This window comes from Natrix helvetica, assembly GCF_964273705.1.
Source record: "Natrix helvetica genome assembly, chromosome: 4".
Taxonomy (NCBI): Eukaryota; Metazoa; Chordata; class Lepidosauria; order Squamata; family Natricidae; genus Natrix; species Natrix helvetica.
In genome coordinates, this window is record NC_138550.1 from 50,527,933 (window position 1) to 50,549,736 (window position 21,804).

The 21,804-nt window shown below is 40.3% G+C and overlaps 1 protein-coding gene across 4 annotated transcripts in view; it reads left to right on the plus strand.

The window, feature by feature from the left end:
• The first annotated feature begins 890 nt into the window (after positions 1-890).
• JAM2 (junctional adhesion molecule 2) overlaps positions 891-21,804 on the plus strand; it is a 33,345-nt gene continuing 12,431 nt past the window's right edge. The window contains exons 1-6 of one of the 4 annotated variants that reach the window (XM_081951476.1): positions 891-1,160; positions 8,448-8,513; positions 11,412-11,525; positions 12,840-12,992; positions 19,239-19,444; positions 20,525-20,627. In XM_081951476.1, coding sequence (XP_081807602.1) covers positions 1,100-1,160; positions 8,448-8,513; positions 11,412-11,525; positions 12,840-12,992; positions 19,239-19,444; positions 20,525-20,627 — 703 coding nt within the window. In that variant the 5' untranslated portion in view covers positions 891-1,099. The remainder of the gene's footprint in view (positions 1,161-8,447; positions 8,514-11,411; positions 11,526-12,839; positions 12,993-19,238; positions 19,445-20,524; positions 20,628-21,804) is intronic. The other 3 variants (XM_081951477.1, XM_081951479.1, XM_081951478.1) reach the window with 3 other exon arrangements.

Sequence of the window (21,804 nt, forward strand, 5' to 3'; positions counted from 1 at the left end):
TGAATATGCCTTCTATCTTGTCCACAACAGTCACTCTCCTCCGAGGTGAATTGGGCTGAGAGACACCACGGACCCAAGATCACCCAATTGGCTTTTATGCCTAAGGCAAACCACAACTCATAGTTGTTACACCTGATCTTTTAAAACTCTCATTGAGCAGCTCATCATCACTGTAACTGAGTCCATCCATTTTCCTGCTGGTCAACCTCTCCTTCCCATTCCTTCCACCTTTCCCAGCATTAGAGAGCGGGGTCTCCGTACCCCTGTTTATTGACCCGTTGACTTCAATGAGGAAGAACAAAAGTCTACAGATAAGGCTAGCCATCAAGATAATTTCTTCTGTGTGGAAAAAGACAGCATAAAAAGGCAGAAGCCCAACGCATTTATATGACAGATGCAAAGAACAATGGTTGACTCAACTTGATTTCAGATATCAGTAACAATTAAATTCTATTCTATTCCATTCCATTCCATTCTATTGTGACAAATACACTTATAAACGCGATTTTTGGTTAAAATGAGGCTAGCTAGCTGGTGGCTCCTTGGAACGCAGCGTTAAAGGAAATCTGGAGCATCTCCATGGACCATTTCCACACTAATACTTTATAGAGTCTTCATACCACCATCTAACCACAGTTAGAATGGTATAAAACTTGAACGCACCGCTTACTTTGGCGCTAAACGCAACCTTGCTGCGATCGGGGACTTCTCTGTTTGGGGCGTCACGTCCCCCCCAAGTGGGTGGAGGGCTCAGCTCAAAGACCCCTCCGGTTATCTCTTGCCCACTCGCTTACAAGGATCCAACCCGCCGCTCCCTTCACTCTCGCTTTCTTGCACACACACACACACACACACACACACACACACACACACACACACAAGCCCTGGCCTACAAAGCAAAGCTCCCTCCCTCCCCTCCGCGAGGTGCGCAAGCGGAGGAAGGGAGGAGCAGCAGCGGGGAAGCTGGAGTCAAGGCTTTCGGCTGCTGCATCGATTTTTCTCCCCCAGTCGGAGGGAGCCGCCGCCGCCACCCGCCAGCCACTTTTCTCGTTTGTCTTGGGGGGCGGGTGGGGGAAGCAGCTGTTGCTCTGGATGGAAGATGGCGAGCTGCCGCCGCTTCCTCTGCTGGCTTCTCTTCTCCCTCTTGGGGTCCCTTGGCTGTAAGTCTCCCGAGGTTTCTCTCCCCTCTCTTCTGGGGGAGGTGGTGGTGAGGTACTTGCTTTAGCATTCAGTTCTGGGCTGCGAGGGAGGACGGTTGGCCGAGGTGGGGAGAGGACTCTGAGCTTAGGAGCTGCCAAACTCGACGCCGCCTTAAATCTTCCTTCTTTTGGCGAGGAGCATCTTGTGGCGACGGGGAGGCTCTCGGTGCGGGCGCTCTTCCTTCGCCGCTTTCCAGGCTGGCTTTTCCTCTCACTTTTGAGGGCAGGGGAGCAAACAAAAGCCCGCTCCCGGGTCTTCCTACTAACTAGGCTGCTTGCGAAGAAGAAAAAAAGGGGTAAAGGGCTCCTGCCCTCCCCTTCCCCACCCACGGCTCGCTTTGATTTGATTAGCAAGCTTGGCAAGGAAGGCGAGCTTGGCTGTTGCTGCCGAGAGGCGTGCGCTTCTCCCGTCAACGACTGGGGAGCTGAGCCGGTCGGGTTTGGGCTTCAGACGTTGCGGGGACCCGGGAAGAACCGAGGACACTTTTCCAGCCGACCAAAAAAAAAAAAAAAAAAGTTCGTTGGCTTGTTTTGGCTGGAAAACTGCAGAAGGTTTTGGGTGTTGTTGTTTTTTCTCCCCTCGCAAATAAAAACCACCGATTCGGTGGAGCGTTTTGTGTTTGCTAAGTCTGGCCTAAGACGAACTGGGAGTGAAGCTTTCCTCAGCATGTTGATGAGGCTCCGTCCTTTCACCGTGCTTTGAAGATCCCTTCGCAAGGCAGGCTGCAGAATTTGTCTTGGTTGCCGGAGAGGTGGTCGTGAGGCTGACCATGTTAACCAACTACCCAAGATGAGCTCTTAAGGCAGGCTTGCGATGAAGTTTACAACCTTAGAATTCGGGAGCAGGATAAACTTCTATGGAGTATCAATAAATCTGTTGATCTGTCCATCAACCAAGTGATGATCCATCAGATATTTTAAAAAGTTTTTACATTTCTTCTCAACTGCCCCCTTTCCCCGCTGTAGGTTATTCCTATTCAAGAATATGTCCTAATGTCAGTCAGTACAAAATAGATGCTACCTATCCTATTGATGATGAGTAGAATTTCTCATACTTCATTGCTGCTGCATATTAATATTTAGCTTGTGCTTTGCCAATTCTTTAATTGTCTTCTTATGGACTCCAGTACAATCAAATCTTCTGCCCAACATCATGCATGTGATACCCCACTAAAATGCAAAATTGTATAGAAATCCATTTTGTTAGTTTTGGCTTCGTTCTACTTATTGTTTTAAATGTTCTTTTCAGTGTGATGGCTTGTGCAAATTTGATAAGCTTTATCTGTACCTCTTCATCTATGTTGTTTGTAAAGATATTTGAGACATGAGGACAAAATGGTCCTTTTCTGGTTTATATGAAATACCTGCTAGTCATAGATACATGTAAGATTATCTTTGTTTAGTTTACAGTTGCTAGTTTTGCAGTGTTGGCATGGATATTATTGAAAATGTTGCTATAAAACCCACTGTAAATTTCTGAGCAAGTCTGGTTAAACAGTTAAAAGTGTCACAGAATCCTCCTTCAAACAAATTATATCAGATGTTTCAAAATATTGGTTTGTAGTATTTTGATGTTTATAAAAATGGGCACAGCTATTGAAAACTAAAACACTTAAAAAAAAACAATAATGGAATAGAAATCACCACACCCAAACAATGTGTTGATCATAGATAAGTGAAACTGGAATGCACAGCTGTCAAAATAGTTTACAATGAAATATGTAGGACCATATTTCCATGCTAAACCATATCATATATGCTAAGGTATAGCCATGCTAAAATTATACATTACACTTGGTTGGCTTAACATTGATGTGATTATGTCAGAGGTATCCTTTATTTATATTGGAAGGATTCAAATCATGGCATTACAAGCACACAGAAAAAGCAAGGGGCAGAGAACAATTACAAGTTTTCCACCAGTTCAACGTGTTTAATTTCTGTGCAAGATGAAGTCCATTTTTGGATCATGTCTAAATATGTAGTAATTATTCTTTTTTAATAGAAGTCTAAGTAAAAACTTTAAAGTGCTACTATACGTTTACTGTTTCAGAAACATGTAGTTGCCTGGAAACTGTCTTCTCTGAAATATGTTTTCCCTATCTAATGATTTGGTTCTTTAAAACTCCTTTCCAATGTCTTGTTGCTATTTGTTTGTAATTTCATTATAAGAAGGAAGCAGGTGCCATAGTTCTGCTATCTTTCTGTTAAGCCCTCTGTAGGCTTTCAGGTGCTTAGGCTTTGTAAAGACCTTTAGGAAGGAGCTGCCTCATGTTTGCAGGTATACCTTTGGAACTGTATTGAAATAAATCAATAAATCAATAACATTGCCACTTTACAAAATGATTGTAAAGTCAAAGTCAGGACACTTGCACACTTCCTTTGACTATTTTATAACTAAGGTAACTGCAAGAATTCCACTGAACTTCCTTTACTTTTGAAAACAAAGTCGTTTCATTTTCTTTTCTTTTTTTACACATTTTGCTAGCAGCTTAGGAAGCAAAGTGCTAACCTTGAAGTAAGAACTTTCCCTAACATTCTAACATGGCCAAGGCAGGCTTTTACTTTGGGGATCCACCATTGCCTTTAGTGGAAAAAGTGAAAATGATAAAAGGGTTAGAAAAGGTCAAAGGGTGTTGAAAAGTAGTGGCATTACAAAAATAAAAAGGAAGCAAACAGAAGTGGTGAACAGTAGAGAGGATGGTTTTAAGATGAAAAAAAGTTTTCAAAGAGAAAATCCTGTTTTTATGATATCCAACTGCTGTGGAATCTAGCAGCTGGTAAACAATGGGAAGAGGACTTCATTTTCAGAAATTAAACATGTTGCAATTAAAAGACAAGCAATTTTAGTGTTATCACCAAAAGGTGGTAGAAGACTGGGAACTGCTCACCACTGCTAGCATTGGTGAAAATGTGTACAGAACAGCAACAATTTCTGGATGCTATTTGGTTCTCAAGACTGCAAGCTGCATTGGAGGACAGCAGTGCAGCTGGAGGGATGACAACATGTTCAAATAAAAGAACAGTGGGCCTCTGTGGAAGCATTTGTAGTGTTTATTATGAAGTGTGTGTGTGCACGCGCATGTTTAAATAGGAGTCTACTTGTGCTATGATGTGGTAAATTCTTAATCAAGGATTTCTGCATCAGTTCTCCATTCCTTGCCTTTCCCTTGTCTGAAATACTCATGGCTTGCACTAGATCAATCCTATTTAAAATTTGCTAGGTGGGGTCTGATTATTAAATCACACTTCCAACACATATTTAATCTAGTTAAAATGCAGGTGAAATGATAATACATGGAAAAGAAATATGGAAATGAAAGTAAAGACTAGTCATGACAATTTTATGTAGTTTGATTCTGTGAAGAATAAATTTTCCAAACATCTATTATCAAACAAATATCTGTACAAAATAGGGCAATCAATAAATACTGTATAAAGACTTTGATCTTAATATGGCTTTTAATTCATGCAATAAAAATTCTGCTGATAGAATAGCTATTTTATCCTTTGCTTAAGATATAATGTATAAGCAAGGAAAATAAAGTTTACACTGTGGTCCTTTTTGGATAATAGTAACACTGTAACTGGCAAAGTAAAAGTGAGAAAGTAATTACAGACCTACTTAGCAGCTGTATTCACTCTACTGATACAATGACTATTTCATTCTGCCTAAAATAATAGAGAACAAATTTATGTATCCAATATTTAGATTTGTTTATATCTACAGTATATGTGTTTGGGTTGATATTAGTATGATCTGTCTAATGCTTTGGATTCAATTCCATAAAGGTACTTCAAAGTGTTTGGGACAATATATTTTCCTGGGATTGCTTAGTAGCTCCTTTCAGAAATTTCAGATCTCTTCTACTTTGATGCTTCCATATGATCCAGAATATCCTGGTGCAAACTGGCTGAATCCCACCACTGTATATACAGTGTTCTCACACATATCATTGGATACAATTTATGTGAGATATTCTAAAAACATCTTATGATGTATCTACTTATGCACTTTAAAATGAAAAATGCATACTTTTAGGCATATTAAATTTGTACTTTAAAAGTATGCATGTATGTGTGTTGATTTATTCAGCTGTTCATCAGAGAAAATCTATCACATATAGCTCCCCATTGTCAAGGATAAACAATAACCCCACACACCCCAATCACAGAATAATAAAATTCATCTACCCACCTGAATGAAATGTTGGGAAAAGATACTGTAATATATATATGTTTTATCAACTAGTAACCTTTCCCACAATTTTGTTGTTTTTGTCATAAACTCTATACAATATAAAAGTATCAACCTATTTTTCTGTAATGCTAAACCGTTTAGCTTATTTTCCTGTTCATTTTCAGGAGAACAGGATTGGCCAGAAAAATGTTCAGATTTTTTTAAATATTGCCGCATTTACTCATTTCATTTGTCAAAAGAATTTAAAAAACACTATTTAAAACTGTTATAATATTGATAAATAGACTTGGAAGACATAGCATTAAAGATATGCAAGAAATATCCTAATTATTTTTGGTTACTAAAAAATTAGATTATAATTCTGAATTTTTGAGGATCTTTGTGTAAGTGATGTTCACTAAAATTTAAAACTATGTTCAATTTTTCTATTAATTTTAATCTGAGTACTGAGCATTGAACTCATTTTTTCTAGTCACTGTTTTGAAAGTGATTGTGGTTAGATGTTTTGGAGCTTGTCCATAGTTATGAAAGATCTTTCCAAATAACACAAGGTGAAAGGGTTTATATAAATATTTTTTCTCCTTTGGAAAAAGGAAACAAGCAACAATAGGGTTCACAAAATGTACCACATTTATATGGATGAAAATTTTTTATACGGTATTATATTTTATTATATTTTCTCTATTGTAGTATGAGAAAACCCCACATTTAGCTTGATTGACATAAGAATCTAAGTTAAAGCAGAATAATAAATGATTCATATAGATGAATGCCATAAGATTGTTTTATATATTTTTTAAATTGGCATTTAGATATATAATGAGTCCAAGATCTCAATCTACATACAGAATATAATAGCAGAGGTTAGATGTCATATCTACTGTTTGCCCTATATAACTCAATGTTTATTTATTTGTTAAAAATTACAGGTTACGAACAAGTTACTGTTAGTGGCACACAATAGTATTTTAAATATATACGATGATACCTTTAATACCATCAAACAAAACCATTTGCCTATTCCAGTTTGAGTCAGAAGGACTCAAATGTGGACAAAAATGTCAAATCCTATCTAAACAATAACACTTGATTTTGTTTGATGGTATTAAAGGTGTCATCACAGGAGATAAGTGTTCCAAGTAAAGCTGCCTTTTGCAATTGACTAATGGGGTTTTTGTCAATACCAATGCTGTTCAAGTGATGCCCTAGATGTTTTGGAATTGCACGCAAGGTGCCTACTTTCTTTGGTCACAATTATTCTACTTTTATTTGCAGGTCTTTATATTTTATTATTTTCTCAGTTTTTTCCACTCTTTCTCTTCTATTCTGCTGCCTCCAGGTACTGCCAATTCCACTATCCATTTTTTTGTCTGTCTTATCAACAACTGTTATGTCTGGGGTGTTGTGTGCAGATGCTCATCTGTGCAAATTCTAAAGTCTCAGAGCACTTTAGTTTCTTCATATTCTATTTATCTATTTTGTGGTCCTTCCAGTTGTTGCTTGCAGGCAAGTGGTATTTCTTGTAGATATTCCTGTGCACAATGTTGCATAATGTTGATTGTATTTAATTAATTTTTGGAATCTGTTAGGGATGTAACCCTAGGCTTGGCTTGGCAATGTATATAAGCTATGATTACTTTACTGTTGCTTTAAATGCTTAAGAAGTGTAATTGGTTTGTTACCTCATGCAGCTATAAGAGGGAGCCAGAATGGTGGTTAGATCTCTCTCTGTTTTGTTAGAAGCTGGTTGGTGTATTTTGAGGTATTGTGGTTGGCTACTGTTTAGCTACTTTGTGTGTTAAACTGAGACTATTTGATAACTGAATTACTGAACTGTGTATGACTTGGACTCTGAATACCTCTATATTTCTACATAGTAAACTACTATATTTTATACTATTCAGGGTCTCTGTATGCTGGTTTGTGCGTGTTATTCCATATCACTCTCATTACACTTCTCTGCATACTCGCTCTCCTAACGAGGAGCTTAATTATTTAACAGAATCCATTCATTTATTTCATAGTAATTGAAAGGGAAGAAGGGATTGATTTATTCTCCATAGCACCCAAGGGCAGGACAAGAAGAATGAGTGGAAACTTATCAGAGAGAGATTCAACTTGGAAATAAGAAGGAATTTCTGACATTGAGAATGAGTAATAAATTTGACAGTTGTCTCCCAGAGTTATGGGTACTCCTTTGCTGGAGATTTTAAAGAAAAGATTTGACAACCATTTGTACCAGATGATGTAAGAACTCCTGCCTTGGCCAGGAGGTTGTACTAGAAGACCTCCAAGGTCCCTTCCTGTCCCATGATGTGCATAGAGGAAGCAACTGCATGAAAGTAGTTGGGTTCTGTTTGTGTTTCTTGCATTTTTGTCTTAATATCCAAGAAGCTGAGCAGGATGTTTTTTGTTCTTTCACAATGATCCCCCAAGAATCAAGATTGATTTGGACTCCCTGTGATGAAACAGAAATAAATATTTATTATATGATCCTCTGTATCATGTATATCTCAGTTGGGCAATGGTTTTTGACACGAGTGACTATTTGACTTTAAAAACTGTTTAGAAGCTATGCCATTAAAAATAAATGAAGCTCGATCTCTAGCATTCTCACTCTCTCTTGTATGTTTATCAGTTGTTCTTTTGTGTTTCCTAATCATAAAAACAATAATGTAACATTTTATCTAAATTATTTAAAGTACTTTTACAAAATGAAACCTAGTTATTCTGACATAGAGCAAATTCAACATCTTAAATGAAAGAAGAAAATTGATGTAATTTCAAATAATAGTTACTTCTAACATAAGTAACTATTATATAACATGAAGCCTAGTTTCAAAAAAGAACAAGACACATTTATATATATATACACACACACATTTGTTAAGAACCTAAACCCTTGATTCCTCATAGAACTCCATAAATTTACTATAAATGATGCCAAGCAGTTTGAGAGTATGATTGCCAAGAAAAGAGAGGGTTTTTTTAGTTTGTTTCAGTATAAAAATAATGAACATTTTAATGTAAGTTTTCTTTCTTTTCAGACTATAAAACATACGGAATCACTGTGTACTCAGACAATGAACGTGTTACAGCAAGAGAATTTGAAGGTACAGTACGTCTATTTTACACACACACAAACGTGTGTGTATATATATAATGTTTACATTATATTGAAAGCACAGAAAAGCAGAAACAAGGTTAAGAGTCAGGAAGGCTCATATCATTAAGTATAGTAGGTTGTAGAAACATAAAATATCCATCCAGAACCATTTAGTTACTTGACTAATATACTTATTTCAAATGTTCTTTAGCTTTTCTCATAAGTGATCCAGCTAAACTCAAAAATGTATTATGTCATATATATTTAATAGAAGAAAATTAAAAATATAATTAAATCTAGTTGAAAGCATTCATAGCACTAACCTTGGCTATATCTTTTTAATTATTATTCACAGCTATTATCAGTATGTAAATTATGTTACTGCTTGTTCAAATCTTTCTAAAACAATGAAAACAAATGTATTCACAGAATGATATTATACATAATCCCACACACTGCAGTGGGTGGGTTGATATTCGGGGAAGTCACTTGCAACTTTCATTCCATGCTTTTTCTCAATTCCACTGAACCTATTTCCTCTACCTTTGGGAATTTGATATTTTGTTCACATTACAAAATTTAGATAGGAATATGTTTCCTGAAATGATTTTTTTGATGTTCCATCCTCGTTTTGTGTGATATTCATGTTTTAGTTTGATTTTTAAGTCTGCCATTATTGGCTCTTCTAATTCACAGGTAGCAAAAATTCTGCATTCATGAAAATTTCTCCTTCACTGATATAGAATCTATACGAGGCTATCTTCTCGGTTCTTTAAGTTTGCCTTCTACCTCCATGGGGGCATAAAGATTTTACAAATCTTTTCTCCTTAGGCTTCAAGTTATCTGATCTTACAATAAACCTACATTTTACTAGTGTCTTTCTCCTTCAGGAACATGGACAGATTTCTAACATTTGAAAATTTGTTTTCACCAAATTTTGTGAATTTGCTTAATTTGGGATTACTGCTATAATCTACGTGATATATTTTGACATATAACTTCTGAATAAGCATCTAACATTTCTTGCACGTGTGTTCAAGATTGCTTATAGTATTGTGGACTGCCAAGAAGGATTAGTAGAAATCATTTATGCAATTATCCCTTCCCATTCCATTTCATCTTGATGCGTTCCTATTACAACAAAGAAGAAACTAGCATGTTGCAACTTTTTGTGGAAGGAATACTATCTTTATTATCCATTTCTGCCTTTGAAAAAATATTTTGCCATTTGATAAGAATTTCATAAAATTTCATACATCAGGTTATTTTTTTCTTTCAGATCCAAGACAGGAGCAATATTGGCTTCTCTGCAAGTGTTCTGTTGAAGTCCTGTCTTTCTAATACAAATCCCTATCCTTGCCTATGTCCATACTCATCATGTTTGCTGTGGGCTTTTGATTAATAAATTACATTTTTGACATACATTCCATCTTGTTACATGAGAGGTCAAGCAGGAATACTTTGAAAAGGAATATGTAAAGGAAGGATTTATATGGAGCTTCAATTTGTGTCTGCAGAACAATGGAATAAATGGAAGTTTGGACAATGCATACTTTAAAAAATATTTCAAGTATATTTTCATTAATTTGAGAAACCTTAGCATTTTAAAAGCTTGGACCTTGAATCACTTTATTATTTTAGATTTAAATAGTCTGTTTTCTCAAAAATGTCTTCATCTTCCCTTCTTGAAATGTTTGTTATGAATTCTCCATTCCAAAATTCACTTTTTAAAATGTTTATTTTGCTTTTTTTTACTTTGTGTACTTCAGAAACATTTTTGCTTGGTTATTAATATTATATAATACCTCTCAATTTTCATTAAATTGATTAATTTCCCTTATTATTTTCTTTTAAGAAATATGAGAAATTCAATTTGAAAAGACTTCTTTTTTTGTAAAGATATGTGAAAAAAATTTTGAGTTTTTTCCTCATGTGTGTGTTAAATGATAATTTTATAGTCTCTGTTTCAGCAGTCCTCATTAAAATTCATGCACACACTACAATCATTTTTTTAAAAAAGACTAAAGGAATAAGAAAAGAAAGAACATTATGAAAACAAAAATGCTTTGATTAATAACCTTTATTCCTGAAAGAATAAAAATACTCTGAGCTCCTGATAACTAAATTTCAGGAAAAGCACCGTCTAGCCATTTCCACTACTTGGCTCTAGAAGTCTGCTATAGTAACATTGTTCATATTTTCTAAGAATACAACACCTCATCAGTACATCTTTCTTTAAAACAGTGTCTTTTGAAAACATTTGAAAGAGTGTTCTTTAAAAATGATAGCATGGATATTCCTAGTGATCTAAAGTTCAGGAATTCTAATAAATATTGAAAATGAGCATCCTGCAAGATGAAAAATTTGATTTCCTGTGTAGCCAGAGTTTTTCCTACGTGTTGCATAGTAAACCCCATGTTAGTATAATTCAGATGCAATGGACAAAATTTGTTCCATTCCACCATTTTATAGTATGTATGCATAAAATAATTCTTAAATTTGAGTCTTCTACGTTAATGGATACCATTCCCTACTTTGAGTTAAAGTGAGGGTTTGCTTATACTTTTGAGATTTATTCTTACCTTGTCCACCATTATGTGTTATACTTGGAAGTTGACAACTAAAAGGTCTGACAAATGTATCAATTTAAAACAAGGTCTAAGAAAGAATGCACCCACCATTTATAATTGACTTACATCAAATTACATGGTGTTTCAGGCATTATGAGAATGAAGGTATCTTACATTCAGGTAACTAATCTCTGTTCAAAATACGATTTGTAAAATGTCATTCAGAATCATCTTATTGAAATCAGTTTTCATGTTATGCTGGTTGTTTGCATTGTGCGATTTTAATATAAGCAAAAAAGAAAAAAACAATCATCTTTTTTTCCTCTTCCCTGTAGGGGTATATCTGAGTTGTAAGCATAATGTAAAGAAGGAAATTGGCGCAAGGGTTGAATGGAAAATGATTAAAGGCTCCACACTCTCATTTGTCTACTTAAGAGATGCCTTTGTAGGTAAGCAAATATTTTGTGGTTTTTTATGCATTAATATGCTGTTTGTAGTACATTAATGACCCCAAATGTAGGATCAGTTAGAGGTCAACTATAGGTTATTGGTAGATTTTATGTTCTATATTTTATCACCCTTCCAAGATTGTCAAGGAAATACATTCTTTCCCCATTTTATCCTCATCACACCCTGTGAGAGATGTTGGGCTGAAAGATAACGATTGATCACTCAATAAATGATTTGTCTGTCTGTAAGAATTCGGCTGTCCTGGGCTGAGCTTGGATTTTAGCAACTCTTCTGATCAAACTGTCACCATGATTATTTGGAGAAATGGCTGCTGACTAACGTGAGCTTAACCAGATACAACCTTTTTTTATTTGCATGCTTCCAGGGGCTTAGAGGAATACCCAGAAAAGATAAGTATGCGGTTTAAATATGTGAAGACAACTTCAGTGCAATTAAAGCTTGGCTAGGATGTTCTAACACTGTGTTTGAGGGTCCTGATTTAAGCAAAACTCTCTTGGGAAGGGGCTTTTCTAGAGAGGGGGAAATGCAGAGGTTTTGGGAATGATGGCAGAAATACATGTCTGGATACATTGGAGAAAGATTATGATGTTATATTCACCCTAAGAGGATTTTGGTGAAAATATAAAATGTAGTCTTGATCAGTGGTGGGTTCCTACCGGTTCAAACTGGTTTGGCTGAATCGGTAGTGGTTTGGTGGCCTGGGTTGCTGGAACCGGCAGTGACCCAAGACTGCCACGCCCCCGAACCAGTTCTCCAAGCAGTGCCATAAGCACCACCATCTTGTTTTTCGCTTCTACACATGCGCAGAATATTTTTTATTGCACTGCACATGCACGCAGCACCCACGAGCGAACCGGCAGTAGTGACTCCCGGAACCCACCCCTGGACCTGATTCTATTCTACCACCCTCCCCGTCTCAACATAGAATATGGATTGAACAGACACTACCTTTATGGGAAGAACTGTGGACAATAGCAAACCAAGATTGTTATAGCCACTGCCTCAGCAGCAGGCAGCAGGCAAAGAAAAACAAAAATGTAGTTGCATTTGTTTGATCTGAAAGTGTTAATTTGATTTTTTTTAAAGCTAACCCAAAATACAAAACTCTAAAATAATTCATAAGAAAATGTCTTTTGGGGAACGGAAAGCAACTGTGTGTTATACACTGAAAAAGAAAACCATTTTCATATCAATCTTTTACATAGAAATCAGTCATCCAAGAGCCTCTAGCTAGTTGCTACTAACTCTTCCTCCATCCCTCTCATTTCTCTCTAAATGTTATTGTTTTCCAGGTAATTTTAAAGATCGAGCTGAAATATTGCACTCAAGCATTCATATTAAAAATGTGACTAGAAAAGATTCTGCAAAATATCGCTGTGAAATTAGTGCACCTACCGAACAAGGACAAGGAACAGGGGAAGTTGAAATCTCTCTCTTAGTCTTGGGTAAGAAATCTAAATGATCTTATCAGCAGTTTAAATCAAGTTTTAATTGTAATTCTGCAGGGCAGCTTCATTTTTCTTTAAATTTAACTTGAGAGCTGACACAGATAAAATACAGGAATATTACAATTTTATGAAAAAAACACTTTTTACATCAAATAAATGCATCTATTTGGATGAGGGTTAATTAAATGACTTTAAATGAGAAAAGTAGGAAACTTAGAGACGTGTTAGGCACTTTAAACAAATTAGGTATAATTTGTTTAAGAGGCATAGTGGTGCAGTGGTTAGAATGCACCGGCTCCAGGTTGACTCAGTCTTCCATCCTTCTGAAGTCGTTAAAATGAGGACCCATATTGTTGGGGGAAATATGCTGACTCTGTAAAGCACTCAGAGAAGGCTGTAAAGCATTATGAAGTGCAGTGACGTGCAGTCAGGGGAGGCAGGGGAGGCACAGCCTCACCACTGTCATCATGAAAAGGAAAAAAAAATGTAAAAGGAAAAAGGCGAGTGCTGAAGTGAGGCTAGCTAGCTGCTGCCTCACCATGAATTTTTTCAATTTCAATTTATTAGCGCTTATAGACCGCCCCCTCTCCCGAAAGGGACTCGGGGCGGTGTACAGTCCATGTCAAAGAACAAAATTAAAACAATTAAAATTACTACATGGAGAATATATATATACAAATATAAAATGGATGGATGGATAAGAGGAGGATAAAAGATGTGCAGGACTGTATTGCTAATAAATAATTAAAATAAACAGACATTAAAATCCCAATACCCAATAAAATTAAGTCTACAGAATAATACCCTTAAAAACCAGTAAAATATAAATGCCAGGAGATAGGCGTTGAAATTATGCCAGGCCAGCCAGTCGAAACAGGTGAGTCTTTAGTTTCTGCCGGAAGGAGCGGAAGTCGGTGGTGGTTCTAATGTCGGGGGGGAGGTCATTCCAGAGGGTTGGGCCCATCACAGAGAAGGCCCTACTCCTTGGCGTCGCCCGCTGGCATTGCCTAGCGGACGGCACCAGGAGAAGCCCCTCTCTGTGAGAGCGAATTGGCCGCTGGGATGTATGTGGGAGGACGCGATCCCACAGGTAACTGGGCCCTATGCCATGGAGCGCTTTAAAGATGGTGGTCAAGACCTTGAAACGCACCCGAAAGACCACAGGCAGCCAGTGCAGCTCGCGCAGGAGCGGTGTCACATGGGAGTACCTGGTACTCCCCATGACCGCCTGCGCGGCTGCGTTCTGGACTAGCTGCAGTCTTCGGGCACGTCCCAAGGGAAGCCCCATGTAGAGAGCGTTACAGTATTCCAGGCGAGACGTCACCAGTGCATGAGTGACTGTGCGTAGGGCATCCCGGTCCAGGAGGGGGCGCAATTGGCGCACCAGGCGAACCTGGTGGAACGCCCCCCTTGCCACGGCTGCCACATGATCATCCATTGACAGCCGGGCATCTAGGAGGACGCCCAAATTGCGCGCCCGTTCCACAGGGGGCAGCTGCTCGCCCCCTATGGCCAGCGTTGGAATTAGCTGACTGAACCGAGGTGCCGGTAGCCACAGCCACTCAGTCTTGGAGGGGTTGAGTTTGAGTCTGTTGTCCCCCATCCAGACCCCGACGGCTTCCAAACACCGGGACATAACTTTGACAGCCTCACTGGGGTGGTTTGGGGTTGAAATGTACAGCTGAGTATCGTCAGCGTAGAGGTGGTACTCAACCCCAAAACCACGGATGATCTCACCCAGCGGCTTCACATATGTGTTGAACAGGAGAGGCGAGAGGACCGACCCCTGTGGCACCCCACAAGTGAGTGACCTCAGGGTCGACCTCTGCCCCCCCGTCAACACACATTGCGACCGGTCGGAGAGGTAGGAGCCGAACCACCGTAAAACGGTGCCTCCGACTCCCATCCCCTCCAGCCGGCGCAATAGGATACCATGGTCGATGGTATCAAAAGCCGCTGAGAGATCTAATAGGACCAGGATAGAGGAGCAACCTCTATCTCTGGCCCTCCAGAGATCATCAACCAGCGCGACCAAGGCTGTCTCTGTGCTGTGTCCGGGTCGGAAGCCGGACTGGCGTGGGTCTAGATATTCGGATTCGTCAAGGTGTCGCGGAAATTGCTGCGCCACCACATTCTCAACAACCTTCGCTAAAAAGGAAGGTTGGAGAGTGGACGATAATTAGCCAGCTCCATTGGGTCCAGTGAAGGCCTCTTGAGTAAGGGCCTCACCACCGCCTCTTTCAAGGCAGTTGGTAAGGATCCCTCACCCAATGAAGCATTCACCAGGCCCAGAAGCCAGCCTCGTGTCACCTCCCAGGATGCCAGTACCAGCCAGGAGGGACACGGGTCCATTAAACATGTGGTGGGCCGCAGCCATCCACGCAACCTGTCCAAATCCTCAGGGGCAACAGAGTCAAACTCCTCCCAGAGTGGTCTTACAAGACTCACTGTTGACGGCTCGTCCGGGCCACTGGAGGGGGCCCATCCGCTCCGGATCTGAGCGACTTTGTCCTGCAGATATTCCCCAAACTCCTCTGCTCTACCCTGCAAGGGTGCCACCCGCGCCCCCTGTGATAGGAGGGAGCGGGTCACCCTAAACAGGGCGGCAGGGCGGTTATCCGCGGACGCAATAAGAGCGGCACAATGTCTACGTTTGGCCGCTCTCAATGCCACAAGGTAGGTCCGTAAATAGGATCTTACCTGTGTTCGATCAGACTCGGAGCGTGAGGACCTCCACCTGCTCTCTAGACGTCTCCTATGGCGCTTCATCGCCCTCAGCTCCTCGGTGTACCAAGGGGCTCGGGCGGATCGCTGCCGCAGGAGAGGTCGCAAAGGCGCAACCCGGTCCAAGGCCCCAGCCACCGCCATATTCCAGGCGGCCACTAGGTCCTCCGACCGAGCGCGGGTCAGGGCTACAGGTAGCGGCCCAAGCTCCGTCTGGAACCTCTCCGGTTCCATCAGGTGCTTGGGGCGGTACCAGCTTGGACGAGCTGGCTCCGCCTCCTCGCGGTGAGGGGTAGCGACAGGGAAGTCGAGCCGGAGACATGAGTGATCTGACCATGACAGGGGAGTGATAACTAGGTCCCCTATTCCCAGATCACTCGTCCACTGTTCAGATACAAAAACAAGGTCCAGTGTGTGACCACCCTCGTGTGTGGGGCCCTGAATTAGTTGGGTCAGGCCCATGGCTGTCATGGAAGCCATGAACTCCCGAGCCACCTCAGATGCTGCTCCCGTCGACAGCAGGTTGAAGTCCCCCATGACCATAAGCCTGGGGATCTCAACCGCCGTCTCTGAGATCAGCTCGAGGAGCTCGGGCAGGGCCGCTGATGTATAGCGAGGAGCCAAGTATACAATCAGCAGGCCCAACTGCCTCCCTGGGCCCCATTTAACACCTAGGGACTCACAACTGGGTATCTGAGGGACAGTGAACTCTCTCGGTTCTAGACTCTCCCGAATAACTACCGCCACCCCGCCACCCTTACCCAGGGCCCGGGGCTGATGGAATGCACGGAAACCCGGTGGGCACATTTCCACGAGGGGTAAGCCACCCTCATGGCCCAACCAGGTCTCCGTTATCCCTGCAAGGTCCAGCTCCCCCTCGGAGATCAACTCACTAATGAGGGGGGCCTTGTTGGTTACGGACCTTGCGTTGCACAGCATCAGCCGCATGTCCTGGCCCTGTAGAATGACTGCCTAACTGTTTTAAAAAGCCTCTAAAATGTGCCCTCTACTATGAGGCAGGAGAACTGTGTACCTCATCTAGTCTAGTCTGACTTCTAAGGCGTTTTATGATCGCTCGAGCAGAGTTAAGCAAGGGTTAAAAGCCTAAAAAATCCCGAGGTAAGAGAGGCACGCAGTTCTTCTGCCTCCAACTCTCTCCTGAAATCAAGGAAGACTGCCTGGATGACACTGCAGAGAGGAGAATTCCTATTGGTCCTCTGGGGCTTCATTGGTTCCTGGGAAAATGTGATTCGCTGATTGTAGCCTGCATTTCTCTGCACATCTGGCGTTTCTCAGGCATTGCTTCGACTTCTCCCTTTGCTTTGTGGAGAGAGGTAAGCAGCGTGGAATTGGACTGCCTGAGCCAAAGTGGTCAACGGGATCTTGAGACTTGATTTTTGAGCAGTACCAATCCATTCCACTCTTTCCTTTCCCTTTCTGTCCTTCTTCTATCTTCCTTTCCTTTTCCTTTTCTTTCTTTTTTCCTTTCTCTTTTCCTTTCCTTTCTCCTTTCCTTTCTTTCCTTTTCTTATTTCCTTTCCCTTCTTTTTTTCTTTTCCCTACCCTTCCCTTTTTCTCCTTTCTTCATCCTTTGCTTTCTTCTTTGTCATTTCCTTTCTCTTTTCCTTTCCTTTCTCTTTTTCTTTCTCCTTTCCTTTCTCTTTTCCTTTCCCTTCCCTTCCCTTTCTCCTTTCCTTTCTTTTCCTTTCCTTTCCTTATTTCCTTTCCCTTCTTTTTTCTTTTCCTTTCCCTTCCCTTTCCCTTCTTTCTTCATCCTTTCCTTTCTTCTTTGCCATTTCCTTTCCTTTCCTTTTTCATTTCCTTCTTTTCTATTTCCTTTCCTTTCTCTTTTCTTTTCCTTTTCCTTTCTCCTTTCCTTTCTCTTTTCCTTTTCCTTCCCTTTCTCCCTTCCTTTCTTTTCCTTTCCTTATTTCCTTTCCCTTCTTTTTTCTTTTCCCTTCCCTTCCCTTTCCCTCCCTTCATCATCCTTTCCTTTCTTCTTTGTCATTTCCTTTCCTTTCTCCTTTCCTTTTGTATTTCCTTTCCTTTTTCCTTTCCTTTCCTTTTTCTTCTTTCCCATTTCCTTTCCTTTCCCTCCCCCTTCCTTCCCTTCCTTCCTTCCTGGAGGTATGAGGGAGAGGGAGTGGACCCTTTTCCTCCTTGCCCCCCTCCCCAACATCTGCTCTGATGGCAAATGTGCTTTTTTGTGTGCTACAGTATGTGTAAAGAATGCTGATATGAAACCTTAAACATAACCTTTTAACTGCTGCCAATCAAATATCGGATAAGATAATTTGTAGGATTTAAATGTTTGTAAATCTGATTGTGATGACATCAGTGTCTCACCAGCCATAAACCTCACCGCACGTCACTGATGAAGTGGTATATACATCTTAAGTGTTATTACTATTACTATAAAAATAACCAAGTTTAGATGGCAAAGCATCCTGTGGAAGACTTCAGTCTTTAAAAGGTTCTGGAACAGGAGTGTTAAATGGATTTCTTCAAGGGCTGGATCAGCATTGTAGTTCTCCATGGGCTGGGGGGGGCGCGGGAGTTGGGGGGGAGATGGGACAGATGCCTCCTGCAGCACCCTGTCAGACAAAATGGGGCATGGGACCGTGTACCCTCCCCACCCCATTTTCGCCCTGCCTGGCCTCCAGCAACACTGTGGTGGGCTAGCAGAGTGCTGCAGGAGGCTGTGGAGGTCAAAAATGGGGTATGGGGGGGTGCACATGCCCCCCATGGCCCATTTTAGCCAACAGAGGCCCAGTGGGCCAGATTTAAAGACCCTGCAGGCTGGATTCAGTTTGCAGGCCTTGAGTTTGACACACCTATTCTAGAAGACTATTTCAGAGAATACCAGCTTAATTTCTAGAGGGAATCTATTCCACAATGTAATTGTCATAATGGAGAAATAATGCTTTCTAGCCTCAGCATCACCTCCCCCACTCCCGCTTACTTGAGGCAAGTGTGGTACCAACCAATTTCATTGTATTTAAGTACAATGACAATAAAGATTATACTTATACACTAGGCAGTTTTCCCTTGTATTATTTAATGCTGCTGTTGGAAAGAAAATTCGTCTGGTTCAGTTCCAAGCTGGGAGAAAGATGCTGGAAACAAAATGGAGGCTGGAGACTGATTGGAAAGAAAGTCTATTTATTGATAAAAAGAACCACTAGGATTTGTGGTTTTGGGTCAGTTGAACCAGAACCACAAACCCTGGTGGACCTTCTTTCCAATCAGCCTCCAGCCTCCATGTTGTTTCCAGCATCTTTTTTCCAGCATGGAATTGAACCAGATGGATTTTCCTTCCAACACTGTGAACAAAAATGTATGTGGAAAATACAACTGATATTCTGGTATTTTATTATTAATTGATTTATAATTAATCAGCAAAATAGCAGATGTTTTATATATACATACCATTCAAACTTTAATTTGAGTAACTTATGAAGAAATATTCAGATTTAGAAATATGGGTATTTGTCTTAGATATATGACATAATTTTCTAGTGCCACCATCTGCTCCTATTTGTGAAGTACCTATCTCAGCTCTGAGTGGGACAGTGGTAGAATTGCGATGCAAAGAAAGTGAAGGTGTTCCAGCTTCAAAATACAGATGGTATCGGAATGGAGCTGTTCTGCCTGAGAACACATTTTTCTGGAGGTTCAGAAAAGAAAAAAATCCTTATACTTTGAATACTACAACAGGAACCTTGGTAAGTTTACATTTCTTTAATGACACTTCGTGTGTGACTTTCCAGGCCTCAAAACAATTCAAACTATATTATAGCAACATTGAGGAAATTCAAAAGGGAACTATAGAATTTTTTTAAAAAAGGAAAGCCAATTGCCAAAACGGTTCACATTGTAAAGATTTTAATTGCAAATTCAGTTATGAGAAAAATACATTCTGAATTAAATAATTGGGATTGAACTGATGCAAGAATGGGAATAATAGTGAGAATTTAGTTATTTTAGAAATGTCGAATATATTTTATTGAACGTTAACTGGGAAGTATACACCATTACTGCAGAAACTTCCCTTTATTCTGATCTTCATTCTGATCTCAAACTAATTTCTGTCTACAAGTCCATTATGTCTGAAGTCTACTACATATACAGGATTATTTCCAAAGACCTGTTGGTGATAAAAATCTGCCTGAACAGGGATCCTGAATCTCATCCCACTTTGAGGACAATACTAGCAAAACAATTGATTGACAAGAGCATTGATTGTGATAAAATCAGGCTTGAAATACAAATTTCATCACTGAGCATGTGCTGAATTGTTACAGAATAGTAACCTTAGCTGAATAGAAAAACTGTAGTTTATATTTTGGATCTTTTTTCGTTGGCACTATTCTGGTAATTAAAGAGTATTTTATCACTTTATTCTTACATGGTAGCATAGCACATATTTTTGAAAAAAGGATACCAGTTTGCATGTAACAAATAATTAACTTTCTATATCTGATACATATTTTGAAGAAATTAAAGCCAAAATGGGTAGTGACTTCCAATCCATCTTTTCCCATCCCTATGACTTTCATATCCCTCTATTTTATTTTATCATTTTTCAGTCTGCAACCCCAACTTTTCAGAATTTGGTACTACCTTTTGCTTATGTTTCCTCTGAAAAACAGTAGCTTGCTTCATTAAATTAGCTGCCAGATGTTGAGATATTGTAAATAAATATTTCTAAATAATGCAAAGGAATATATAGGAAATTTGTACATCTAATTGTTCATGAACCTTTTACCTGGTAATGAGTTAGGCTGTATTTTCTTTTAAACTAGCTGTTCAATCCTGTTTCAAAGAATGACACTGGGGAATACTACTGTGAAGCTTATAATAAAGTTGGACGGGCTCGAAGATGTCCTGTGAAGAGGATGCAAGTGGGTAAATATCAAATGCAAATAAGGCCACAAAATGTTTCTATGAAATTGTTATAAGTTAAAGAGGATTTATTGTCCAGGACCAGTTTTTTTTTTTAAAGGCACTATTTTGAAAAGCTTACCATTTACGTTTTGTAAGGACCAATCTTATTTTAAGGCTGAGACTTTTACACAGAATTTCTATCAACTAAATTTTAGGGTAATGAATACTAATCTTAACACATTACAAGCAGTCCTCTACTTACAACTGTTCATTTATGGTAACACTGAAAAAAGTGACCTATGACCAGTTTATAACCTGTGAAATGTTAGTGCTGGCCCACCTGAAAACTACCAGGTTTCCACTGTTAGACCACTTTCAATTTGCCTACAGAGCAAATAGATCAGCAGATGATGCAGTTAATATCGCACTGCATCATACCTTACGGCAGTGGTTCTCAACCTGTGGGTCGGGACCCCTTTGGGGGTCGAACAACCCTTTCACATGGGTCGCCTAAGACTATAGGAAAACACATATTTTCGAAAAAATATGGAAAACATAAAACAATTTTATGGTTGGGGGTCACCACAACATGAAGAACTGTATTAAAGGGTCACAGCATTAGGAAGGTTGAGAACCATTGCCTTATGGCAGCGATGGCGAACCTTTTTTGGCTTACGTGCCATAAGTGGGGGGAGCGCAGGGGGGTCGTGTGCGGGCATGCCACACCCATAATGCAATGTGCGCACTACAGGCATGACTCCCCCATTTTTACATGCTTTTTTCTCCCTCCCCAGGCTTTATAGGAGCCTGGGGAGGGCGAAAACAGCCTCCCCCGCCCCCTCGGAAGCCCTCCGGAGGTGTCAGGGAAGCCTCCGGACGGTTCCTGAAGCCTTTGGAGCGCTCAAAATGATCCTCCGAGCAAACAGGAAGTGACTTCCGGTTTGCTCGGAGGGTCGTTTTGAGAGCTCCAAAGGCTTCAGGGAAGCTCATGAAGCCTCCGGAGGGCCTCCGGGGAGGGCGGGGAGGCTCTTTTCACCCTCCCCAGGCTCCTATAGAGCCTCTGGAGCCTGGGGAGGGTGAAAAATGGCTTTAAAAAGGGTGAACTCAGCTGGCCAGCGTGTGCATGCGCGCTGGCCAGCTGACAAGGCAGCGCCTCACGTGCCCTGACAAATGGCTCCGTGTGCCACTTGTGGCACGC